Source organism: Cydia amplana, chromosome 4, assembly GCF_948474715.1.
Source record: "Cydia amplana chromosome 4, ilCydAmpl1.1, whole genome shotgun sequence".
Lineage (NCBI taxonomy): Eukaryota > Metazoa > Arthropoda > Insecta > Lepidoptera > Tortricidae > Cydia > Cydia amplana.
In genome coordinates, this window is record NC_086072.1 from 13,446,660 (window position 1) to 13,471,343 (window position 24,684).

General features: G+C 40.1%; 2 protein-coding genes across 5 annotated transcripts in view; both read left to right on the top strand.

Annotated features, from left to right (window-relative positions):
* The first annotated feature begins 40 nt into the window (after positions 1 to 40).
* LOC134647206 (sialic acid synthase) lies at positions 41 to 4,591 on the top strand. Its single transcript, XM_063501431.1, has 5 exons — positions 41 to 352; positions 1,564 to 1,779; positions 2,155 to 2,502; positions 3,491 to 3,641; positions 4,382 to 4,591. The coding sequence occupies exons 1-5, from the start codon at positions 215 to 217 to the stop codon at positions 4,585 to 4,587; spliced, it is 1,059 nt and encodes a 352-aa protein (XP_063357501.1). The 5' UTR covers positions 41 to 214; the 3' UTR covers positions 4,588 to 4,591.
* A 1,497-nt stretch (positions 4,592 to 6,088) lies between these two features.
* LOC134647220 (myosin-11) overlaps positions 6,089 to 24,684 on the top strand; it is a 34,464-nt gene continuing 15,868 nt past the window's right edge. The window contains exons 1-9 of one of the 4 annotated variants that reach the window (XM_063501447.1): positions 6,089 to 7,232; positions 16,299 to 16,405; positions 17,421 to 17,573; positions 18,112 to 18,215; positions 19,429 to 19,599; positions 19,948 to 20,100; positions 20,506 to 20,760; positions 22,733 to 22,896; positions 24,038 to 24,191. In XM_063501447.1, coding sequence (XP_063357517.1) covers positions 7,027 to 7,232; positions 16,299 to 16,405; positions 17,421 to 17,573; positions 18,112 to 18,215; positions 19,429 to 19,599; positions 19,948 to 20,100; positions 20,506 to 20,760; positions 22,733 to 22,896; positions 24,038 to 24,191 — 1,467 coding nt within the window. In that variant the 5' untranslated portion in view covers positions 6,089 to 7,026. The remainder of the gene's footprint in view (positions 7,233 to 16,298; positions 16,406 to 17,420; positions 17,574 to 18,111; positions 18,216 to 19,428; positions 19,600 to 19,947; positions 20,101 to 20,505; positions 20,761 to 22,732; positions 22,897 to 24,037; positions 24,192 to 24,684) is intronic. The other 3 variants (XM_063501449.1, XM_063501450.1, XM_063501451.1) reach the window with 3 other exon arrangements.

A 24,684-nucleotide genomic window follows, 5' to 3' on the forward strand; every position in this document is an offset into this window, starting at 1 on the left:
CATTTATCATGTGAGCGGGTACGCCGCGCCTCCCCGGCTGCGCCGCGCCGCGCGACGCCACTAGTGATGCGTGCGCGCACCAAGCTACTCGCTTTTATATTAAATTGACCTTATTTACTTTGTTGGAGGTCGATAAACCTTGACACATGAATCTAGTGTTACTCTAGCCATAATCCGCTCCAGTGTTCTCCTAGTGTTTTAAATTTTATGGACCATGTCGAATTCGGTCGAAGTTACGATAAACCCGGATGTCAAAATTGGCGGCGCTAACCCGTGTTTCATTATAGCAGAAGTTGGACAAAACCACCAAGGTGACATTGAAATAGCGAAAAAGTTGATAAAAGCCGCAAAGGTAAGTTGTCTATTTGCTTATTCAAGTAGTGTAAATAACTAATTCTCAGACACAATAGATTTAGTTATAAAGAAACAAAGTGGAACTGTTTACAAACAAAGCCTAATGTTAAATTTTCTTCCTATGTACTAGGTACGTTTATTTCACCGTTAAGCAGTTTCCTATCAGCTAGAATTCAACAGTTGTCATAGTTTTACTCCAAAGCAGTTAACGAATTAGGTGTTAGTTATGTATCTTTGGGATGTAAGTATATACATATTATTATTAGGTACCTGGTCTCAAACTATTTAAAAAGTAGAAGGCCAGTAGGTGGGTAGGTACTTTCACTTTCCTTTGTGACGACTTGTTTACGTACTGCCGCCAACATTACTTTGTTTTGGTAAAGTCGCCATCAGATATATCGGAGCAGCTAAGGCGCTAACAAATATCTGAGCACGCCTAGCTCTATTGTCAGGGCGGCGGCAAATCTTGGATAGGTAGGTAGTCGTAGGTAGGAGTCGCAGGGCCAACTAGGTTGAGTGAAACATTAAAACATCATTTAACTTGCATGTAGGTAGGTAGGTACATTGTTGGCGAGTGTTTGTTTACTTTATTTATAGCACTTTGATATTCCTTTGTACAAGTAGGTATGAATATATAGATATCTGCCTACATACTAATGGTTTCTCGCCAATCGCCATCAAATATTTATAGCTGCAATAATCTTACCTAATAATTGGGCCCGTGTAAGCATTTAGCCTGTTTATTGTCGTGTCGTCCACGAGAGCCTTTGCATCCTAATTATGTTGTAATGACTATTCTTTAGGGATATTTTTATTACTTACATTCACATTTGTAGGTAGATGCTATTAGGTATGTTAAGTTCTAGATTTAACCTCGGTTTGTGCCGATAAATTGTACAGTCCACTTCAATGATAAAGAAAATTAATTACCTACTTACCTATTTATTTATAGGCGGATTGAGAACCTTGGTATACACTATACAGTAGTTATCTGTACCTATTTGTTGTATCAAATACCTATGAATATCCAATAGGTACTAGGTACTAGATAATATATAACCGGTACTTAACAATCAAACGGAGTACTCTCTGCCAAAGTGAAGTCCACATATCAATTACAAAATCAATAGATAAGTAAACGGCACACCTACATTGAACTGAAGCTACGTATTACCTAATACGAAACGAATCTTTCCTTGACTTTTTCAGGAAGCAGGCGCCAGTTGTGTTAAATTCCAAAAAACATGCCTTAGAGAAAAGTTCACAAAGAAATATCTGGAGCGGCCATACGATAATGCCAACTCATGGGGCAAAACCTATGGCGACCACAAGAAGCACTTGGAATTCTCGGAAACCCAGTACAGGGAGCTGTTCAAGTATGCGCAGGAGGTTGGCATCTTGTGCACTGCTTCCGCCATGGACATGGTAAGAACTCTTCATATTTTTCCATTCAACAATCATATTAAATGCAATGTGATTTCAATAACCATTTCCATATAATACCTACTAGGTCCATGGGGTCCCAGCGCGCATAAGTTGTTCGCAGAAATCGCGAAGCGTCTGGTTGACGTAACTGGTGACCGAAGAACTGGCGGCTACCTCGCACAACGTATCAGCATTGCGATACAGCGAGGAAATGTCGCCAGCATCCTTGGTACAATCCCTCAAGGGCCTATTTTAGATTTAAGCTAGTTTTCAATTTCTTTTAGTACTGTATATATCTTGTTTGTAAATAAATGATTATTTCAAAAAAAAAACTTGAAATAGATTTTAACGAACTGTAATTGATTAAAATTACAGGTGTCCTTCGATTTCCTAGTCAACATGAAGGCACCCTTCATCAAAATCGGGTCCGGTGATTCAAACAACTTGCTATTCCTCAAATACGCAGCCTCTAAAAAGATCCCTCTCATTATCTCAACCGGGATGGTAGACAAGACTGCTGTGAAGACTATCTATGACATCGTATCCGCGCAACACAAACAGTTCTGCCTGCTTCACTGTATCTCAGCGTACCCTGTGCCTTTTGAGGACTGCAATCTGACCGTGCTGCAAGATTACAAGAACACATTCGACATTCCCGTCGGATACTCCGGCCAGGAGTTAGGCACGGCTGTAGCTTTAGGAGCCGTTGCGCTGGGAGCTAAGGTTAGTAGTCAAAAACTATTATATAATTTTAAGTACCTACTTAGTACGTACATCTTCTTCTTTTCCTTTGCCTTATCCCACATTAGGTGGGGTCGGCTCTCCTTATCCTTAGGCGCCAAGACGATCTGTCTTCAGTTGTCGGGTCGGGTAGTTGGGTTTTTTCTAATAGTTTGGCCATACTCGTCCACCACGTCAGAGGGGGCCGTCCTTTACCTTTTTTGCATTCTGGCAGAGCCAGCGCTTTTTGCACGACATGGTCGTCGTCTCTCCGCATAACATGGCCGTACCACCTTAGGCGGGTTTCCGTAAGTTTTTCGGAGACGGGAGTGACTTTGAAGCTGCCTCGAATAAATTCGTTTCGTATCTTATCTATTCTTGTAACTCCACCTGACCATCTAAGCATTTTCATTTCGGCCACATGTAACTTTTTGACGTGTGTTTCTTTAACGGGCCAGCATTCAGCCCCATATAGCATTGCTGGTCTCACTGCAGTTTTGTATACCTTGCCCTTTGTACGTATGGGCATTCGTGGATCACAAAGGACTCCGGTGAGTGTCCGCCATTTTTGCCATGCGATATTGATTCTGTGGGAAACGTCTACTTCTACATTCGCGTCATTTGTTATAACCGAGCCTAGATATTTAAATTGGTTAACTTTTGGTACTTGTGTTCCATCCGTACTACCGTAAAGATTGCATCTGTTTGCCTGCCTACTTAGTACGTACATCAATTATCAATTTAGAATAAATTCTGCAATTGAAGCCTATCATTAAATCAAGAAATTGCACCGCGGCCTTTTCAATTGAAACGAAGCATTCAAGGTCTGGCAGAATCAAATATATCAGATATAATTTTGTAGAAAAGTCTACATACATTGTAACAACTATACTTGTGTAACTAATTTCAGTTTGTCAATGAGCGTGGAACGTACTAATGTACGTAACGTTCGAACGTACTTTTCATATCGATATGTATTGTAAAATTGCAGGTTCTGGAGAAGCACATAACTTTAGACAAGAGCATGAAGGGCACGGACCACGTGTGCTCGCTGACGCCGAGCGAATTCTCGCAGCTGGTGCGCGACGTGCGCGTCATCGAGGCCTCTCTGGGTACGCCCATCAAGAAGGTCGTCACGTCAGGTATGTGTACTAACCAGGTGCACGTGAAGGGCAGCCACGTGTGCTCGCCGACGCCGAGCGAATTCTCGCAGCTGGTGCGCGACGTGCGCTTTATCGAGGCCTCTCTGGGCACGCCCATCAAGAAGGTAGTCACGTCAGGTATGTGTACTGACCAGGTGCATTTGGGCACGGACCCCGTGTGCTCGCTCACGCCGAGCGAATTCTCGCAGCTGGTGCGCGACGTGCGCGTCATCGAGGCCTCTCTGGGCACGCCCATCAAGAAGGTCACCTCAGATATGAGTGTGCTGACCAGGTGCACGTGAAGGACAAGTACATAAAGGGCACGGACCATGATGCTGGCTGGGTTGTAGCTGGTGCTCGACATGCGCGAGTTCGCGTGTTTATCGCCTTCTTCTTGCACAATCTTGAATGTTTTGTCTAATTAAGGTGACCTGAGTTTTAGGTATTTGGATACCAGCTGTTCTTATCTGCTTTTCAATACATTTAAGCTGTAAACTTTGATATAAGTAAATACATGCCCATAAACGCAATAGTCGAGACAGCGTCAGATTAAATATGAACAAGTAATGGATACCAATTGGGTTCACGGTCACTCTGCTTATATCCATAGAGACGAGACATACCTATACATACATACGAGTACCTAAGTACGTGCCTGTGAAGGAACCTAAAAATGTAAGGAAGAAAAATGTAACCCCAACAAAGCCTTTTTCAATATTGAATACTTACTATCTTTTCAGAAATTCCATGCATCGACAAGCTTCAGAAGTCACTAGTAATGGGCAGTACGAAGAACAAGGGTGAAATCCTGTACCCCGGAGACGTTAAAATCAAGGTCGCGGAGCCGAAAGGGCTCAACGCGCTGCGCTTCGAGGATGTCATCTACAAGACGCTAGTGTGCGACAAGAAGGAGGATGAGCCGCTCAACGAGGGAGACTTCTGCTAACGAATCCACGTGTATTTCGTGTATTAGATTATTTTTCAGCGTTTTAAGTCAATCATTATATTATGTGACTTGGCGCTTACGTCGCATAGCGCCGCAATAATAATAGCGCGCGGCGGCGGAGCGGCGATAATAATAGCGTAAGCGCCAACGGCCATAAGGTACCTTTACCGGTGGGATGTCACATATTTCTTAACTTTTTTATTCTTCCATCACAGAAAAAGCAACTCCCATACATCATCATACATTTGTACGGGACGGTAGAAAATGTCGTGTGGAATGTTCCCAATGTCTTGTACCTTTGATGACACAATTAATTGACTGTTTGTAAACCTTGAGGTCCAGATTTCGTCTCAATTAAGGCTGTTGTTGCTTACACTATCTTGATCAATTTGATCAAAAACATTTGGACTTTTACACTCACTCAAATCACTCAATAAAATTGAAAATAGATCACTGTAAGAAATATCCACATAAAGTGACCCGTTTCCATTGATTTATACCTCAGTGTTTTTTTAAATTTAGTGTGGTAGCTGCTAATTTGTGATTAATCTGTTTATCAACGAAGCTGATTGAAGTATTCGGCGATGAGGTCTGATGTGATGCGTAGCGATATCAAATTTAGAATTTTATCGTTCGGACTAGAATACAAAAAACCGTTGGGTATAAGTGCGTCTCGGCCCACACGCAGCGCAGGGTGCCGTGCCTGCAATCTAAACGAAAAAAAAATGCATGCGGACAGAAGGACGTTCAATCGTTCATCTTAAAGGCACTTCGGTGGTGAATAAAATGTTTTATGTACGTGAGAATAATATGGTACGGTACCTAGCTTATGCCATACAACTCATAAAAAATTGTTTATAATTAGGAAAAAAGTTCTAATAGACTAAGACTTCTTACTGCTCGGCTAAATAGTGTTATTCCTACTCCTCCGCTAGTGTTACATAGTTATATTAAAGTCACATTTACCTACTTGTGTATAGGCATACATACCTTAGGGCCACTTGCACCATCCCACTAACCCGGGGTTAACCGGTTAAACATGGAGTTACCATAGTGACCAATACTATTTGACGCTGGGTTAACGGTGTAACCGGTTAACCCCGGGTTAGTGGGATGGTGCAAGTGGCGCTTAGTGTTTAACAGTGTAGTCGGTGAAGTTCTGAGTTTTAAAATAATCACAGAAAATGTGCCTGTGCATAGGTGTTACCATTTTTATAATAAGATATAATTCATATAATAGAATTGTATATTTTATTTTCCAAACAATGACATGCTACGAATTTATATAAATAAGTTATAAGGACATATATAATTTACCTACTTATGTTAACTGCATATTACCGAATTGTAAATGAAGATACCTAAAATACTCGTTTAATGAATTAAATTAAAATTTTTGGTTATGATTTTTTTTTCATAAACCCCGTTATTTGCAGAAAACTATGGTGTATCCGTATAGAAGCTTTCTAGATAAAAAGCAACCTATTCTTGTTTATGAGGCATGATGGCGTGGGTCGTTGTTGGAAATAGAATATCGAAAAAAATCGGCACTCGCACGTTTCATCATGACGTCAATTCATTCATAAAGTTATTACGGTGATGTGCCAATATTGCGCGCCAGTTTTATGCCCATCTCTTAAGTCTATTTTGAAAAAAATGTGGCGCGCATATGCACGTGGGATGTGCGGTAAGTGCACCGCAGTGCATCGAGCAGCTTCCCGAGCTCTAGGAGCCGGGGTACACGAGCGTCTTATTAGCGAGTAGTTTTATTTTGGTTGTCGTGTCTCGCGAGGCGCACCGCAGCGCCTGGCCGCGGTGTGGTGTAACAGAGCTAAGTGGCGAAGCAGGCGCACGGCGAGTTGGCCCGCTGCCCGGCGCGCGCGCCAGTCCCCGGCTCGTCGGCCCCGCCGCCGCCTGCGCCCGCCGCCCGCCCCGACGCCGAACGACACGACACGACTCCAGTACACCCGCTCTCCAATATACTACGGCGCTACACTCGTAAATTAACCGCGAGCTTTCCACTCATAAATATACTTTCTTCGGTGATCTAGTACCGTTTATGTTTACGCGCCTAGAGTCTGAGAAATAGTGGCGAGGAGCTGCCGATTTAGGTCGCCCGGTTCAGTGCTAAGCAGCGGGATATTTTTATTGCTACTATTGGGTGCAGACGTACGAACTCCCGGAGCACGTTCCTAGTTAAATAAATTATTATTTATAGCATAGAATCGTAAAGCTCATTCCATAAACATATAGTAATCCCTAACCGTGTACCACCGGTTGATAGTCGAATGCGCGGAGGATTTACAGTGATTGACTCGGTTAAAGAGCTATGATGACGCGAGACGGAAGAACGATGTGATTGATGTGTTGATGTAATTGCTGCATTTAGGTGAAATCGTTGACATTTTAGTGCATTTTGTGAAGTGTAGTGTTGTGAAGATGCATCATTTGTATGTGCAAAAAGGGGACCCGCTGTGCCCGCTGGGGTTCCACCCGCAGGTGCGGTGGCCGACGCGCTGCAAGCGCTGCTTCCGCGACTACAAGGAGCACGGTGGAGGGAACGGTGGCCGCGGTAGCACTAATCGCGCCGAAGACTTCACCGCCTCCACTCCCAGCCTTTCCAGTTGGAGCTCGCCTGCGTCACGGTAATATCCTTTTCCTCAACACTTGAAAAGCAACTATTCTATAACTTGTCACTTCAACAAATAAATGAATTTAATGAAGTGTAAATGTTACAAATTATGACATGCATGCACCTTATATGTAGTTTAATCATTCTTGACTAAGGTGTGTGCGGAAAGAGAAGAGTCGTAGAATGTATTGGATCCCATACATTTCACGACTCTTCTCTTTCCGCACATAGTCTAGTCACACTTGTTAGTAATGTACCTATGTATTACCATGTGTGATGAATAATCTATTATCTATCTATCTTCATATTCGTAAACATTGAAATATGGGACGCGATATGCAATCATCTAAAAATTGACTTTAGGTAGGTTTCGCCAATCCGATTAGGCTGTAGTAGTACTTAAGGGTATGACCAATTATTAAAACTTGATTTTTTGTGTAATTAATTCGGACACAACGCAACAATCGGATCACTCGACTCACCCATGCTGAAACAAACCGAACATTCGGCTGAAACGAGAACACCGGCCATATCACCTGTCACCTGCATACGGGGTGCGATTAACGAAAGTCGAAATAGAATCCCTGCTTGTTTTAGAGCGCCACAACAAAATTCTTTCTGGTTTAAAAGTATTTCGTTGAAAAAATAGGTCAATTCTTTTCGGCCGAGTCGTGGCAGTGACCATGGCTCATATTCTGAAGATGACAAAATGATGGTTGTGTAGAGTGATTTGCAAAGTCATAGAGCAAATAATTAAACTGTGAGGCAAAAGCTGAGGGCCAACTTAAAATTTAGGGTGTTGTCTGTGCTTACAATACTTATTTTTTTTTTAGCTTACCTACATATGTACTCGTACGTTGTTAATTTATGTGTGCATGCTCTTTTCAAATACCTTTCAATAACACTTGTTTTTACTAAGCCCATAACCTGATAAATTCACCTCCGTTCCGTAATTTGTTGGCAGCGCAGTTGAAATAAACCAATCGGTATAACCAATTTCAGTTCAAATTATGAATCAATAAATATAATTCAATAAATATAGAATAGGTTACGTGAAGAAACATCGTACACAAGTCCACCTTTACGGCCCGAGTTTACGGCTACCATCAGCTTGACACTGACATAATCGCTAGCGTGTGCGTATCTTACTTTTTAATGCAACTCGCTCCTTAGGTATCCCGTCTTATCTCGGTCTCCCCTACTGTAAGAAATACATGTTCTATTTAACGGCCTCCTAGCCTAGTATTATGTTGTGAACTAGTGACCTTGCTTATGAAGACGGAGCAGGAGGTTCCGGGTTCGAATCCCGGTAAGTGCATTTTTTGTGTGTTCACCACGAATGTTTGTTCCTGAGTTATGGATGTTATCTATGTATGTATAATACTTATGTACAGTCGCCATCACATATATCCGAGCGGCCAAGGCGTTCACAAATATATGAACACGCCTCTATGGTCAAGTAGGCATGAGTGTTCAGATATTTTTGAACATCTCGGCCGCTTCCATATATCTGATGGCGACTGTATATTGTCGCCTAGTAGGTACCCATATTACAAGCTTTGCTTTGTTTGGGGCTAGGTGCATCTGTGAAGAATATCCCCAAATAATTTTATCGAAGGAGCGATTCCCGGCATATCGATGTTTTTTGACTGACTATCAGAGGATAGTTAGTTACGCAATAACTTTAGGTAATTTGTTCTAAATAAATAATTAATTATTGAATAAAATTAGGTACGTAGGTTGCCCTGAAAGTTTCGGGAATTGGAAAAAATACGCGTTTAAATGAAATAAAAGTACTTTTATTGTTTTTCAAAGTATTCTCCTTTGTGTTTAATGCACTTTTTCATTCTCTGAAACCAGTTTTCAAAACAGTTATTGAACTCTGAACTGGGGGTTGACGAAATGGCCATTTTATAAGCGTGGACTGCTTCTTCCGCGGTCTGAAAACGCTGACCACGCAACCGATTCTTTATTTTCGGGAAAGTAAAAAAATCGTTGGGACTTAGGTCGGGGCTGTACGGAGGATGGTCCAGTAATTCGACTTTTTCGCCCTTCAGATAGTCGTTTGTTTTCTGAGCAGTATGAGGGCTGGCATTATCATGGTGTAGTATAATACGGCGGTTAGGGTTATTTTTTCGCAGTTCAGCAAAAACAATCGGTAAACAAACGCCTATATACCAATCGGCATTGACAGTTCTTCGATCTTCAAGAGCAATAGTCGCCACGTGACCCGATTTGGAGACAAACGTGGCTACCATTTTTTTGATCGTGCTGCGAGAACGAACAACTTTTGTTGGCTTCGGCTCGTCTTCGTAAACCCATACTCGAGATTGGTTTTTGGATTCAGGCTCATATGCGTAAATCCATGACTCGTCACCTGACACAATACTAAAAACGGCAGTTGAGCTTCCTCCATTAAATCTTTTTAGGGTTTTGTGGCACCAATTGACACGGACCGTTTTCTGCTCGTCAGATAACAAGGAATCCACCGGGAAAACAACTTCCGCACGCCCAACTCTTGCTGTAAAATAACTTGTACCTGACTCATTCCAATGCCTAAAGTCTCCTGAATTTCCCGATATGTAACATGCCTATCTTCTTTTATCAGTTGGCGAACAACATCGATGTTTTGATCGGTAACGGCAGTTTTCGGTCGACCCTCACGTACGTCATCCGCAAGAGACACACGGCCACGTTGAAATTCCGAATACCACCTGTATATTGTCGTCTTCGAAGGTGCTTCACTACTAAAAGCAATAGTCAATCGGTCTCCACATTGTTGTTGTGTTAATCCACTTTTAAAGTCATAATAAATCATTGCTCTAAAACTTTCGCGGGACAGCTCCATTTTCACCAGCGACTCAACGACTTTAAAAAACAATTGAAAATAGAACATTGTTTTTTTTTTCTAAGTGGCCAGTGTTTTCGAATAATGAGACTATGCTTGTAACAAAGAGGTATAACACATGTCAAATATACGTTCCTAAGTATGCAATTCCCGAAACTTTCAGGGCAACCTACGTAAACGTGTTGTTGAGGGCAATATATTTTTTAGGTTCTAAAATGAGCAGAACCGATCAAGAGGTTATGGAGCTAGAAGAGCCTGTAAGGCCCATAAGCAAGCTACCTGTATATAGCAAGACCCCTCACAAATAGATGCGAGGTTTAGGTATGTATCATATGTAGGTACCTATGGCTACTTTTTTCGTTAACAAGCCAATAACAATTAAATTAAATTTTTCTACACGAGCGCAGTGGCATAAACATTGTGTCACTTTCTCGATTTAAATAGCCTCCCCTGGTACAAAATGGTACAATTAGAGTATTACTCTGGTGAGGGCTGCTGTGGAGGTAAATGCATGTCTTGTATACAGGATGGTCCAAACCTCGACGTCCAAAAATTTTTTTAGATTCCTCACATCGTGGGCTATCAGAATATACCTCATGTATGTTAGCCGATTTTTCGTAGTTTCGAGTTATGAATTTTTGAACTTTTAAATTTGTTGAGAAATCCATGGATGAACCAATTAATTTATAAAAAAAAACTATTGAACTTTTTTGAATGTTTCTTTTTGTAACACAATCCTTTACAAACGGCGCGGTTGCTAAAAAATCAGCATCCTCACTTGACTGCGAGTTGGAAAAAAAATACAAAAGTTAAAGTTTTAGCACATATTCATAACTCGAAAACTACGAAAAATCGGCTAACATACATGGGGTATATATATTCTGATAGCCCACGATGTGAGGAATCTAATAAAAAAAATTGGACGTCGAGGTTTGGACCACCCTGTATAAGTTAGTTTTATAGACACGCTTAAGCTACATTTAAGTCTGTTTGTTCTCCGAATAAATGAAATTAACCAATCGACTCTACAAAGCAACAATCGTTCGGCACACAATTCGTATAAAACGTAATTTACGTACCTAAGTTATCCATTTTCGTGATTCTTTTTCTGCCTTTTTCATTGAGACAAAAACAGGATGTGGCACATTTCCAAATTCCCGACCGTCTTTACGAATTGTTTGCATTGCGCTCGGCAACAGTGACGGATTGACGCACCGTACGCACAGTCTACCTTTCATAATCAGTATAGGGTCACTTGTCGAACATTGAAACAATCGTACACAGTGAAACTTTGCGATATCTCGGAAACTAGGTGTTATCAGCTAGTGCCGTCTGTCAAGCAAGGGCAGGCTCAGGGACCCCCAGCACCTCCCCAATACGCGAGCGCGCTTCGGAGAAGGAGCACGTTGCTACGAGCCTTATTGTGAATTCGGGCAACAAAAGTAATATTTTTCATTTATGTTTCGCAATTTTTTACCAAGATATAGAGTCTAGTTTGGCGTTATTTAATTTTTTGTTGTGTTCTATGTGTTTTAAAGTTACTTTGGAGCTAAATATTTTTAAATTTCTTTCACTCTTTGGTGCAGTTTTTTTAATTGTTTCAAAAAACACCCCCTAGTCTCACAATGAAACATTTTTATGTAGTAAACAATGAAACATGATGTTCACTGAACACCAGTATTAGTACACAATGAAACAAACTCATTATTTTTTTAATTAATTAAAGACTATGTGCGAAATTTGTGAAACTAAAATACCATGAAAATTGATAATAATTTGTCTATCATATGACAAAATATAAGATACTTAACTTTATAAATGGCTGAGATAGGATAGTTTATATGTTGAATGTTTCATTGATGGCAAGGTCAAGGTCACATGTCTAACATTGAAACAGTCGTTTATAAACACTATGTTGCAAGAAAGTGTATGATATCAAGCATGGAGATGCTTAAAACCCTCCCGCGTCCACCTAGTTGGCAATCATGCTCCGTGGACATAAAAGGCGCCTTTCTCGCAGCATGCCGTAAGTGCCGACCAGATTTTCGATTCACAATGAAACTTAGGTGTGCGTACAATGAAACAAGTCTTTCGCTTTTAGATATTTCAGCAATCTTATAACGATTCCATATTTCGGAAACCTTTTAAATAACAAATTTCAGCCTGCCACTATTTTCTCCTTTCCTTTCTCATTAATTGATTGAAAGGATGTATGTATTAATGCACAGACCAACCCCTATAGACAGAGCTTATAGGACGACTCGCGGTCACCACCCGTATGGTGCATAGGTCAAATATAATATCGCACGCGCGCCGCTCCGATCAGTAGCGACCAAGCTTACGACCTGTTAGCAGTGTGCACGTTTCTAAGAAAATAAATCGTAAACTATTGAATTCTTGAGGAAATCATGGGATATTGCAGCGTAATATGGTGTGGCAAGTCATCTTAGACTTCTACTTACAAAACAGATGGAATTACCTTCGACGGGAAAGTCAAATTCATTATTTCGTTGAAAATTGTTTCTTGTCCGCGGGTTTCATTTTATAGTGGTCATTAAGCTCAGGGCGAAGTATGTCCGTCCCTTTTCGTCAACTTGAAAATGCAATGTGCTATCCCTTTCACATTACGACTAGGGATGCGACGATGATGGTTTCGTCAGTTGCGCGAACTTCGTGCCTTCGTTCGTACCGTATTGTACCATTTTAAGAAATATAAAACAAAACTGTGATTCTCTTTTACTTTTAATTGAATATAATAATGTAATTAATCTGTAGTTTTAATATAATGGTACTCGTAGTTTATCTTAAATATTAAGTAGGTATACGTATTTTCGTTTTTTGCTTATAATCATTATAGAGTTCTAGTATTAAAATAAGAAATGGGTGAGTTTTTTTAGAATCGCGTAGGTGCGCAGTTAGGTCTCATGTCACCAGATGGGCCTCATGATGAACTTCAAAGAAGTGCGAGGGAACTAGGTGTTGGTTTGTGATAGGCATATGTTGTGTGGTTTTTTTAGAATCCTCTAGGAGAGCAGTTAGGTCTCATGTCACGAGATGGGCCTGATGATGAACTTCAAAGAAGTGCGAGGGAACTCGGTGTTGGTTTGTGATAGGCATATGTTGTGTGGGTTTTTTAGAATCCTCTAGGAGAGAAGTTAGGTCTCATGTCACGAGATGGACCCGATGATGAACTTCAAAGAAGTGCGAGGGAACTCGGTGTTGGGTTGTTATACGCATATGTTGTGTGGGTTTTTTAGAATCCTCTAGGGGAGCAGTTAGGTCTCATGTCACGAGATGGGCCTGATGATGAACTTCAAAGAAGTGCGAGGGAACTTGGTGTTAGTTTGTGATAGGCATATGTTGTGTGGGTTTTTTAGAATCCTCTAGGGGAGCAGTTAGGTCTCATGTTACGAGATGGGCCTGATGATGAACTTCAAAGAAGTGCGATGGAACTCGGTGTTGGTTTGTGATAGGCATATGTTGTGTGGGTTTTTTAGAATCCTCTAGGAGAGAAGTTAGGTCTCATGTCACGAGATGGACCCGATGATGAACTTCAAAGAAGTGCGAGGGAACTCGGTTTTGGTTTGTGATAGACATACGTCATCATCTTCCCCGCATTGTTTCGGCTTTTGCCACGGCTCATGGGTACCTAGGGTCCGCTTGGCAACTAGTCCCGAGAATTGGCGTAGGCTCTAGTTTTTACGAAAGCTTCTGCTCTCTGACCTTCCAACCCAGAGGGTACACTAGACCTTATTGGGATTAGTCCGGTTTCCTCACGATGTTTCCTTTACCGAAAAGCGACTAGTAAATATCTAATGATATTTCGTACATAAGTTCCACAAAACTCATTGGTACGAGCCGGGTTTCGAACCCGCGACACTACTCAGACTAACAAACCATTTCCATTTTTACTGAGATAAAACAATGTACCCAATTTTTTTGGCCTATTTAATTATGTTTTTAATAGAACACTCTATAATGACCGTATCAAAACGGAAAGTAAATTGTATGAACTTTCGGTGACAATTTTTTCTCGTATTAGGATTGAAAGAGATCGCGATTTTAAGTGGAAATAATATAAAGATCTAAAGTTTAAAATGCAAGATGCGGGAACAACTTTAAATATAAATACCATTATGTTAAGTAAATTTTTTAGGTTTTACCTACATTTTTACATTGCTAAAATATTATTAGTCAATAATATTCTTAAATAAGTTTACTTTAAGTACCTAAACTAAATGATAACAATTTTACCACAATAAATTACTGTACCACTGTCCGTAATGAACGTGTCCCATCCCTACGCTGACACGTGACATCGCGCCATATTTGAAACGACCAATCGCAACGCCGTGAGTACCCCTCCCGCACCTCACACTTTGGTGAGTTGCGTCGCGAACAAAATGACCAATATTAGGTTTCTATAGGCGGTATTCTATGTATTAATGTAACCTATTTATTACAACGTTTCAATGTTTATTAAGGATGTTTCATGGTAGACTATATATAGTACATCTGTTTCACTGTAAACATTAGTGTTTCATTGAAAACATGCACAAGTACACAATGAAACAAAACTCATTTTTCAAAAAAAGCTTTATAATACAGAAACTGTTACTGAATACAGAAAAAAATAAGTAGAAACCAAGAACGCCATATGATAGCCAAATAAATTGTTTATCTTCATACGAAATATCACACTCATAACTTTAAAAACACCAGAGATAGGAAGGCTTGAACTTTTAGTGTTTCATTGATCAACAACTAACCCTACCTACTCATGAGCCAAAATTAATCATCAATATCATCATGCATTCAGGGTTGGTTTTTCCACCACCGTAAAAATATTTTCCATGGGTCCCAAATTGTGAAAAATGCTCTTGTAATTTTTACACGAAAGAAATTGCGTCCTCAGAAACTAACAATCCTTTAGCGATGTGGCCTGAAATTAATGTACCTACCTAGGACCTACCTAAACATATTTTTCTGTGTTCTAACACTTCTAACACTACACATTTTCATTAAACGACCATACATTATTCCTAAGCCGTGCCATTCTTCAAGATTAAGTAGGTACATGAGAATTCAAACAGATATACGCGGAAAAGAGAATCATGAAGTTTGACGCAATTATTTTTATTTACCGTATCTAATACCTTTAAACGAGCAATTCTTGTTTATTTATTTATATATATATATATATTTCGGGGATCTCGGAAACGGCTCTAACGATTTCGATGAAATTTGCTATATGGGGGTTTTTGGGGGCGAAAAATCGATCTAGCTAGGTTTTATCTCTGGGATAACGCGCATTTTCGAGTTTTTTTATGTTTTCCGAGCGAAGCTCGGTCACCCAGATAAGTATTGGCAATTATCTTACACTGTATACCTACCTACATTCACTAACTAGTTTATAATCTAAACGCAATTAGGTATTTTGCAGGTATCTCTTATTGATGATAAAAATGTTAGTAATTCGCAAAGTAATACATACCTACTAAAAAGTTCCCTAAATCCCTAAAAAGGAATTATTATTCGTATAATCAAGTTAGATCTAATGTAGGTATCTACTTAAGACTTAAGTATAACACTAGTGCAGAGTCAACGACAATTTGTATTAGTAGACCTATATTTATTATTTACTGTTTATAAACCCGACATCGTGGCGGTCACCTCCACATTTCGACAGATTTTGTACCCAACCGATACAGGGATATTATCAAGTATCGATTGATCTGTGGACTGAAAACTAAATTCCTGCTGCGCGCAATTTGCTTTGGCACGAAGTAACATCTGAAATCGATACACAAAAAGTGAACCAATACGTTCGTATGTACTAGGTATCTGCCTATAACTAGTAGTGAGTGAACCGATTGTAGAAAACTTACCAAAAAAGAAAAAGCGACAAAATATCGCATCAAATTGTCGTACCTGCTCACAAAATTATGAAATCTCCTGTAGAGAAGAACGGCCGAACGTACTAAAGCATTTTTGCCCAAACTGAAACGAAGACGCTGCGCTCGCGCTAGCGTCATTAAAACAGTTGTAACTTGTAGAGAGCCATTCAAAAGGACTCATATAGGTACTCGTAATACGTTTTCGTAGCACACTTTTCGGACAAGACAAAATACTTAGTTGACCAAACGCCGACCAACGGTCGTATCGAGCACGGCACGCGATCTTACACGAGTTAGCCTTTAAACAGGCAGCTAAATTACTTATTTGTTGCAGAGGCCGTGACGAGGAAAATGGCGCAGACAGGGAGAGGACGGGCCGAGGGTGGGCGTCCACCACCAACCTTAGCACGGAGCCGCCCAAGAAAGACGCCTTCTCCACGGGTAAACTATTGAAAACATCAGATATATCGGAGCGGCCAAAGTTCCCACAAATATGGAACACGCCTTTATTGTCAACGCGTTAGAGTGCGTTTTCAGACATTTTTGAGCACCTACTTAGCCGCTTCGATATACCTTAATAGCGATTTTATTCTACGTAACGAAGCAGAAAAAACTAAATGCAACCAATCTTTTTTGACATGCAAACGTTAATGTAGTTAATAGTCACCAAACAAGAAAGGTACCTACAAAGGTAGGAGCCTCTTACGGTAAATAACCTGTCTTGGTGAATAAATACGATACGTATAGAATACGTTATAAGCACTTACCAAGTAATTTTATAAATGGGGTATGGGTCAAAGGAATCGATGTGGTCGATAGCCAGCCCACCTTTAATTACTTAAGCTTGTAATTAATTAAATACAGGTTAAGTAGGGACGATTATCGCCACTAGCTAATATAACTTTAAGCTTTTCGAGAGAGCTTGGGTATTGTATTTATATTCGTGCCTCCATACTTCTTTAAGTCAATACTAACGACTACTTACGATTAAAGCTAGATTATGTAATTGGTTTTGTATTGCTTTAAGTAGTTGGTAGAAAATGTAGGTATTTATAACGCTGCGCTATTGGGCTTCCATGTATGTTATGAAAAAATACAAATATTGTAAGTAATATTAATTATCTTATATATGCCAGCTTTGAAAAAATAGTTCCCGGTATTTCCTAAATAATGCCATGAAATCAGTTCATATACCTAATACTAGAGTCCCACCAATTACGAGCACACGATCTAGGTACGTACTTAATGAATGAATGAAATTAATTTATTCCAGAAAATATTTCCATATGGGATTAGAGCTAAGTACATAAAAAAATACAATTAAATTAAGACATACACAAACACAATAAAATAAGGACCTTCGTCTCGGCGGGTCACCCCGACCCCGATATGACAGGCTTGTGGTAGGCCCTCCAGGCTCCTCCAGCGCTCGTTAAAAGCGCCGTTGTCTTTGCAGGGTTCGGTAAACCGAAATCATCGTGGACGTCGACGCCGGATCTTGCCGCGGAGGAGGCGACCAACGCGGTGACCGTCAGCCTGAAGCTGCCCAAACGTCGGCTCACGGGGCCGCTGCCAACCCTAGACACTGGCCAGACCGCCGTCACGACAGGTGGATCTCAACATTATTTTTTTACATACATTATAATCACGCCTATTTCCCGGAGGGGTAGGCAGAGACCACGGATTTCCACTTGCTACGATCCTGACATACCTCTTTCGCTTCCGTTACTTTCATAACATTCCTCATACACACTCGCCGGTTTAGGGTGCTCTTGACCTGGCCTTTCTTCAGGATTTCCTCGATCTGATCGCAGAAAGTCCGCCTAGGTCTGCCCCTTCCAACTCCCTCTTCTACTTCTCCCTTATACACTCTCTTTGTCAGCCTTCTTTCATTCATTATTTTTTTAACCCAATTTCAAACTAAGAGTTGGTTGCACCATAATTGCGTAGCATATGTTGAAGAACCTACCGATGGCTACTCTGAAAAACAAACTTGCACGTTCCGTTTCCTCCCAAGTCTGACGTGACGTCAGTGGCTTTTATGAGCGATATAAAAAAGTTTGAATTGTGTGATGTATTAAGAATTTGTTTAAGTTGTAGACTAGGTTTTATTTAGAAGTAATACCTAAATAATTTGTAATATGCAGACACAGTGACGCTGCGACGGCCGTCAGCGTCGCCGCCGCCCGCGCCCTCCTCCGCCAATCTCACCATCAACAAGAATGATTCACTGGCCGAACGCGTGCGCAAGGTAACAATAATATCCTGCAAGCATTATTCGACTTCGTTTTCTGACAGCTCGTGACATTGCATTTTATTACTTAGGCGTCGTGAAATGATGAAAGTCGAGTCTACTTCATTTGGCGGATTTCGAATAAGTAGCAAAACTTGACAGCTCTCTATTGACATTACTAATTTTTACCAAGGTGAAAATATAGTCGCCGAGTCTCATGTTATTATTAAAATAAGTCGAATTTTCCTCCAGTCCAGACTTCTACAAGAATTACATTCCTGAAACCTGTCTGTACTTAGGCATTCTTTTGATGTTTTACAACCAAGATTATGCCCGCTCTACTACCTATGTATTTTTAAATTTTTATCATCCACTCTGACTGTTTCAAGAATTATTGCTACACGTCAAGGGGATAAAACTGGAACTATTTGGACGAGACTTTTTTCCACCGGGTGCATCACATGACTTTTATAATAGTCATGAAAGTGTCTGTTTAATACGGGAGCGAAGACAGTATCCATTAAGAATTCCAAACCGTTTACGACACAGAAAAAGATTTTTTATCACTTCAGAATGCTTACAAACAATATCGGCTGATCTCTTACGTGTTTACGTTATTAACTGAATAAACACAAAATCTATAAAAGAAATATAAAGTGGGTCAAGATGCTAGAACTGTCTGCCATAGCTCTCTAGTCTGTTGCGAGGCCAGAAATAAACTTAAAAGGTCACCATCAAAGCACGTGGTTGCGCGCCGTGCGGTAAAGTTAATTGAGGAAACGGTATTCACATATCCATAACCATAAATTGAAATTGTAAATTGAATCGTGTTTTGACATGTTCTCATTTATTGATATTCAACGTATTGTATACCTAGTTTTTATTTAGAACATGACGATCATTAAGAGATACTCGTACTTAGTTATTCCCGTATTTTGTTTTGACATGAATGGATAAAATTGTTGACAGAAGACTGATTATTTTTAAGACATTTTTAATTTGTGTCTATTGAATAATATCATGTTAATATTAATGACGATCATAATATAAATTCATGTAGATTAGTTTAGCATAATTTATAATGTAATTTCATATTATGAGAATAAATATCTAAATCTAAATCATAATACAATGAGATATCCAAAACGATTAACTCTATTTTAATAAGCTCTACTAAATGAAAAGGTTTTTAGCTTGAAGTGCTCTTATATATTTGACTGGCCTGTTGCAGATGAACTTATTAAAAGCTCAAAACAGTTTCGAAAAAGAATCAAGCTTAGAAAAGGAAAAAGAGAAAACAAGAAGAAGTTTATCAAGAAGCAAAGAAGAGGATAAACCATCTAGAGTAAAGGAAACCCCACCTCGGTCTTCAAACAAAGAGGATGTTAACTTTATGATGCAGGTAGGTGTACAAATAAAAAAACGTACATTTAAAACGACGATTTTGAAGGATTCGCTGAATAAGTAGTTGAAAAGATAAATAGATACTTATAGTGACCCGTTGCCGTTATCTCACAGTTTGTTTTAAACTCTCTAAAGATCGATTTTCCTAGGATAGCGGTGCCGTCATATAGCGGCCGTCTCCATACTAAATAATATGGCTAAATATGGACGTCGTAGTATTTGTATGGAGACGGCCGCTATATGACGGCACCGCTATCGGAGGAAACCAAAGCTTTACTAACGACATAGCACATCAGTAATATGGACGCAATTCAATTATTAGTAATATTTTATCCTGGTATTTCAGGTAAAAGAATCAAGAAACTCATCAAAGACTTCCAAACCGCCTTTACGCGGCGGGCCCTCAAAAGAGAAAGAGGAATCTGACGACGATGCAAGCACAGCAGGCACCACCACCACTGAGGGGACCCTTGTTGACGCTAATGTTAAGGATTACCAGGTAAATATCACTCCTGACACACAGAGCTGGGTTGGGCCCTGAACGAGGAGAAATCAGATGCCGCAAACAAAAAAAAGTCCGGATCCAAACTACCTTCAATCAATCAATCAATCAATAATTTTATTTCGTCATCATAGGTGTAAATACATTAGTACAGGTGTTAGGGTGTTTTTTCAATGCAGCAGCTATGATGTACCTTTCATTTAATATAAAAAAATTGGGATCTGCTGCTAAACACTTTGCAAGATTAAAGGAAATGTGTAAGTGGAGACGTCTTTAGAGCGCTTTCTTGTTAAAATATTACGAATTAAACAAATAAAAGCTTGTTAATAGCATAGCATTGGTAGCATAGCTTAATAGGCATTGGTTATAGCTACAAATTGTGAATCATCTCATAAATTCCAGGACCAAATAGAAGGACTAAAGCAGGAAGTGGACATCCTACGTAAACGTTGCGAGCGAGTCGAAAAGGAAAAGAGCGACATCTTGCTCCGGAGGCTCGCGAACATCGACTCCGCCAACAAGTACACCACCGGGCGCTCGTCGGAGGTGCTCAAGCTGCAGCAGAAAGTGAACGAGCTGACCACGCAGAACGAGGACTTGAAGGACGAGAAGAAACATCTGGCGTTGAAGATTAAGGAGATTGAGGGTGAACTTGAGGTACAACAGCTTAAAAGCTCCGCCAGCTTTTAAGCTGTTTTATTAAAATAATGATGGTTCATTATGGATCGCGAACAGTATCCAATTATGTAAACGGGCGTTTTTAGGGTTCCGTAGCCAAATGGCAAAAAACGGAACCCTTATAGATTCGTCATGTCTGTCTGTCTGTCTGTCCGTCTGTCCGTCTGTCTGTCCGTCCGTATGTCACAGCCACTTTTCTCCGAAACTATAAGAACTATACTGTTGAAACTTGGTAAGTAGATGTATTCTGTGAACCGCATTAAGATTTTCACACAAAAATAGAAAAAAAACAATAAATTTTTGGGGTTCCCCATACTTCGAACTGAAACTCAAAATTTTTTTTTTCATCAAACCCATACGTGTGGGGTATCTATGGATAGGTCTTCAAAAATGATATTGAGGTTTCTAATATCATTTTTTTCTAAACTGAATAGTTTGCGCGAGAGACACTTCCAAAGTGGTAAAATGTGTGTCCCCCCCCCCCCCTGTAACTTCTAAAATAAGAGAATGATAAAACTAAAAAAAATATACGATGTACATTACCATGTAAACTTCCACCGAAAATTGGTTTGAACGAGATCTAGCAAGTAGTTTTTTTTTAATACGTCATAAATCGCCTAAATACGGAACCCTTCATGGGCGAGTCCGACTCGCACTTGGCCGCTTTTTTTTTTGTTGTCGCCTACACTTTTTTTTTTCAAATTTGGGATTTTTTATGTTATTTCTACTCAGAATCACGAGCTCTTTCTATCCTAATAGGAGAAAAAAAGTGTCCCAAAATTTCCATAAATTTTTCGATCTTTCCATTTCGCGACCGCCATACAAAGTCTATGAAAAATGGTGACGGAATGGAAATAAAAACCCTAGGACACTTTTTTTCTCCTATTAGGATAGAAAGAGCTCGTGATTCTGAGTAGAAATAACATAAAAAATCCCAAATTTGAAAAAAAGTGTAGGGGACAACAAAAAAAAACGCCATAACCAGAGTTCTGAAATCATACTAAGAGCCACTTGCACCATCCCTTTACCCGAGGTTAAGCGGTTAAACCGTTAACTCAGTGTGAAATTGTACTGGTAACCATGGTAACTCCAGGGTAAACTCTGCTAACCCAGGGTTAGTGGAATGGTACAAGTGGCACTAAGTATGATAAATCATACTTAGGTATGCCTCAACCGAGATTTAATCCCGTTTAGAATTTAACTAGGATTTACTTTACCCACAAAACCATCGTGAAGATACATACAATTTTCACACATTTGAACAACATATGCAGATTTGCCAAATGACTGAAAAGGTCATCGAAGTCCGTTCCCACCGCACCCGGTTTTATGTACAATCGAATACAGATACTTGTTGTACTGGTACAATACAATGTACGAAATATTTTCATACCAGTGAATCAGTAAAAACATCTTATATTACACTGATTTAAACTTTCACGATTTTTACACATTATTAAATTATACAACGGGACTTAATCGCGTATCTAAGTTTTAAGATTTACCTCCGACGTTTCGAGGACGGCGTTGTCCCCGTGGTCTCGGAGAAGACTGGCTTAAGTTGACACCAGCATCGTCTAACCGCGCGAGTTTTTCGAACTACCCGCACTTGGTCTTGTTTATCCGCTTGAACTTATATTAGTAGCACAGTGTACGCAGCGATTATCACATTAAAAAAACAATTATGACAATGGACGTCGACTCAGACAGAAAGGGGAAGGCCCCCGCTCCGAGTCGTTCCTCGTGCAAAGGCTGTCCCTGGTGATCCAGCGTGGCAATGCTGCGAGCATCATGGGCACCTTTGCGCCGGGAACGACTTGAAGCGTTGTCTTTTTTTTTTAATTTATAATTTTAATTTGTAATTTTAGATATAAATATTAAATTTGTTCTGAATTCTATTATGACAATATTCATCAGAGTCAAAACTTTAACAATGTTTACTCTGTTTAAGTCTCGTCCGTCGGGAGAATCACTAGCGCGGCAAGTGGAACAGCTGCGAGCCAAGCTGTTAGCCGCCGAGACGTTATGCGAGGAGCTGATGGACGAGAACGAGGACATGAAGAAGGAGCTTCGTGACCTTGAAGAGGAGATTGAGGAGATGCAAGATAATTTCAGGTAACCATGATAATTAGTCCGCAAAAATGAGGCCTGTGGTGACTGGTGACGCACCTATATTTGTGCTCGAGAATATTCCCCATAGTAAACGGAGAACGTTCTCGAGAACGGCATAACTCTAGACTCGCCTCAGCTGAGGCGCACCTCAAGCGCACTTGCGGTCTCCTCAGGCAAAGCCCGTCTTCACATACCAAGCTGCTTTGCGTGGCAATTTCCTCGCGATGCGTCTCGTTTAGTAGTTTCGTGTGGACCCTATTGTATAACAGAATACGATGAACCAATGGACAAAAATACAAGTAGGTACCTATATGCGTAACAATGAAATACGGCATAATTTGTTGTTGCAAGTAACATAAGACTTAGCTACACTTAGTAGCTAGAAGTGTCTTGAAACTGTCTATTTTATGTATTAACATCACAACGTAAAACAATAATATCTCAACAAACTCACAGGAAAACATACAGTAGAGTAGGTATATGGAGTTTTTCTACTCGTCGACTGCAATGCTTGAACTAAGACTTCGTATACCAAAGTGGAATTGCATACTTTTTTCACTATGGGACCCCAACTCAACTATAATATTCATTTCGATACAGTTTAGTCAACTATAATATTCATTTCGATACAGTTTAGCCAACTATAATATTCATTTCGATACAGTTTAGTCAACTATAATGAAATTGACCAATCAAAAGCTGTCTAAAAATTGAATTTAGTACAGAGCAAGTACCAGGGCCTCATGAGTTACGAGAAGGTGTCGTTGACCAACCGGCCGGGGGCCCAGGGCGCGGGGGCCGGGTCGCGTACGAGTATGAAGGTATCGCGGCTGCTCGCGCATCTTAGCTGTATACTTTTGGTTTTTTTACCTACATGTATGATTCTTCTACTAGTTTTAAGTTTTTTTTTTGTTGACTCGTAGAAAAAGTATTGTATACAATAGTGAAATAATCAAGCTTTTCAATCTCGTACCTTACTTAGGCAACTCAGCAAGCTTCGTTGCCTAAACACGGTAAAAGCTCTCCATTATATTACGATTGTATAAAATACTATTATAACACCTGCTTCAGCAGCCTTAAGCTGGACGTCAGCACAATTTTTTAGACAATTCTGGCAGAATGAAAATCGATCTATTTATTTCAGAGAAGATCAAGCGGATGAGTACTCATCCTTAAGAAGAGAACTGGAACAGACTATAAAGAACTGTAGAGTATTATCGTTTAAGTTGAAAAAGACGGAGAGGAAAGCAGAGCAATTGGAGCAGGAGAAATTAGACCAAGAGAAGAAATTATTAGAGGTCAGTCAAATACGATTAAAACGCGCCACACCACATACAACTTTGACAAGGGTTACCATGTTAATTGAGACTTGTAAGATATTTGCCGTGATAGGGATTAATAAGGGGTATATTTTGATAATAATGAGTTCCATAACTCGCTCACTAGCTCGCAGGGTATGCGCGATTTAGCTAACGCTTCATGATAGTGATTAGTCTAAAGCCGTATCCAGGCGAGCTGGGCAAATCGACCGATTTGATCAGGAAAATAATTGGCGCCAATCTCATCTAGCGTCCACACCTATACAATTTAATCACCAATTTGCATTCCATAGATACTAACTTCGAAACTTGGCATTTTTGTGTCCACACCTGCTGATTTGATCGGGGAATCAAATTGGCGTTTGCGTCCGCACGGCCTGATTCGATCGGACAATTTCATCAGATTGGCGAAAAATTGTCTTGTCTGGACTCCACTTAATCGATCAGGATCGAGCGTTAGAACAAGGGACCT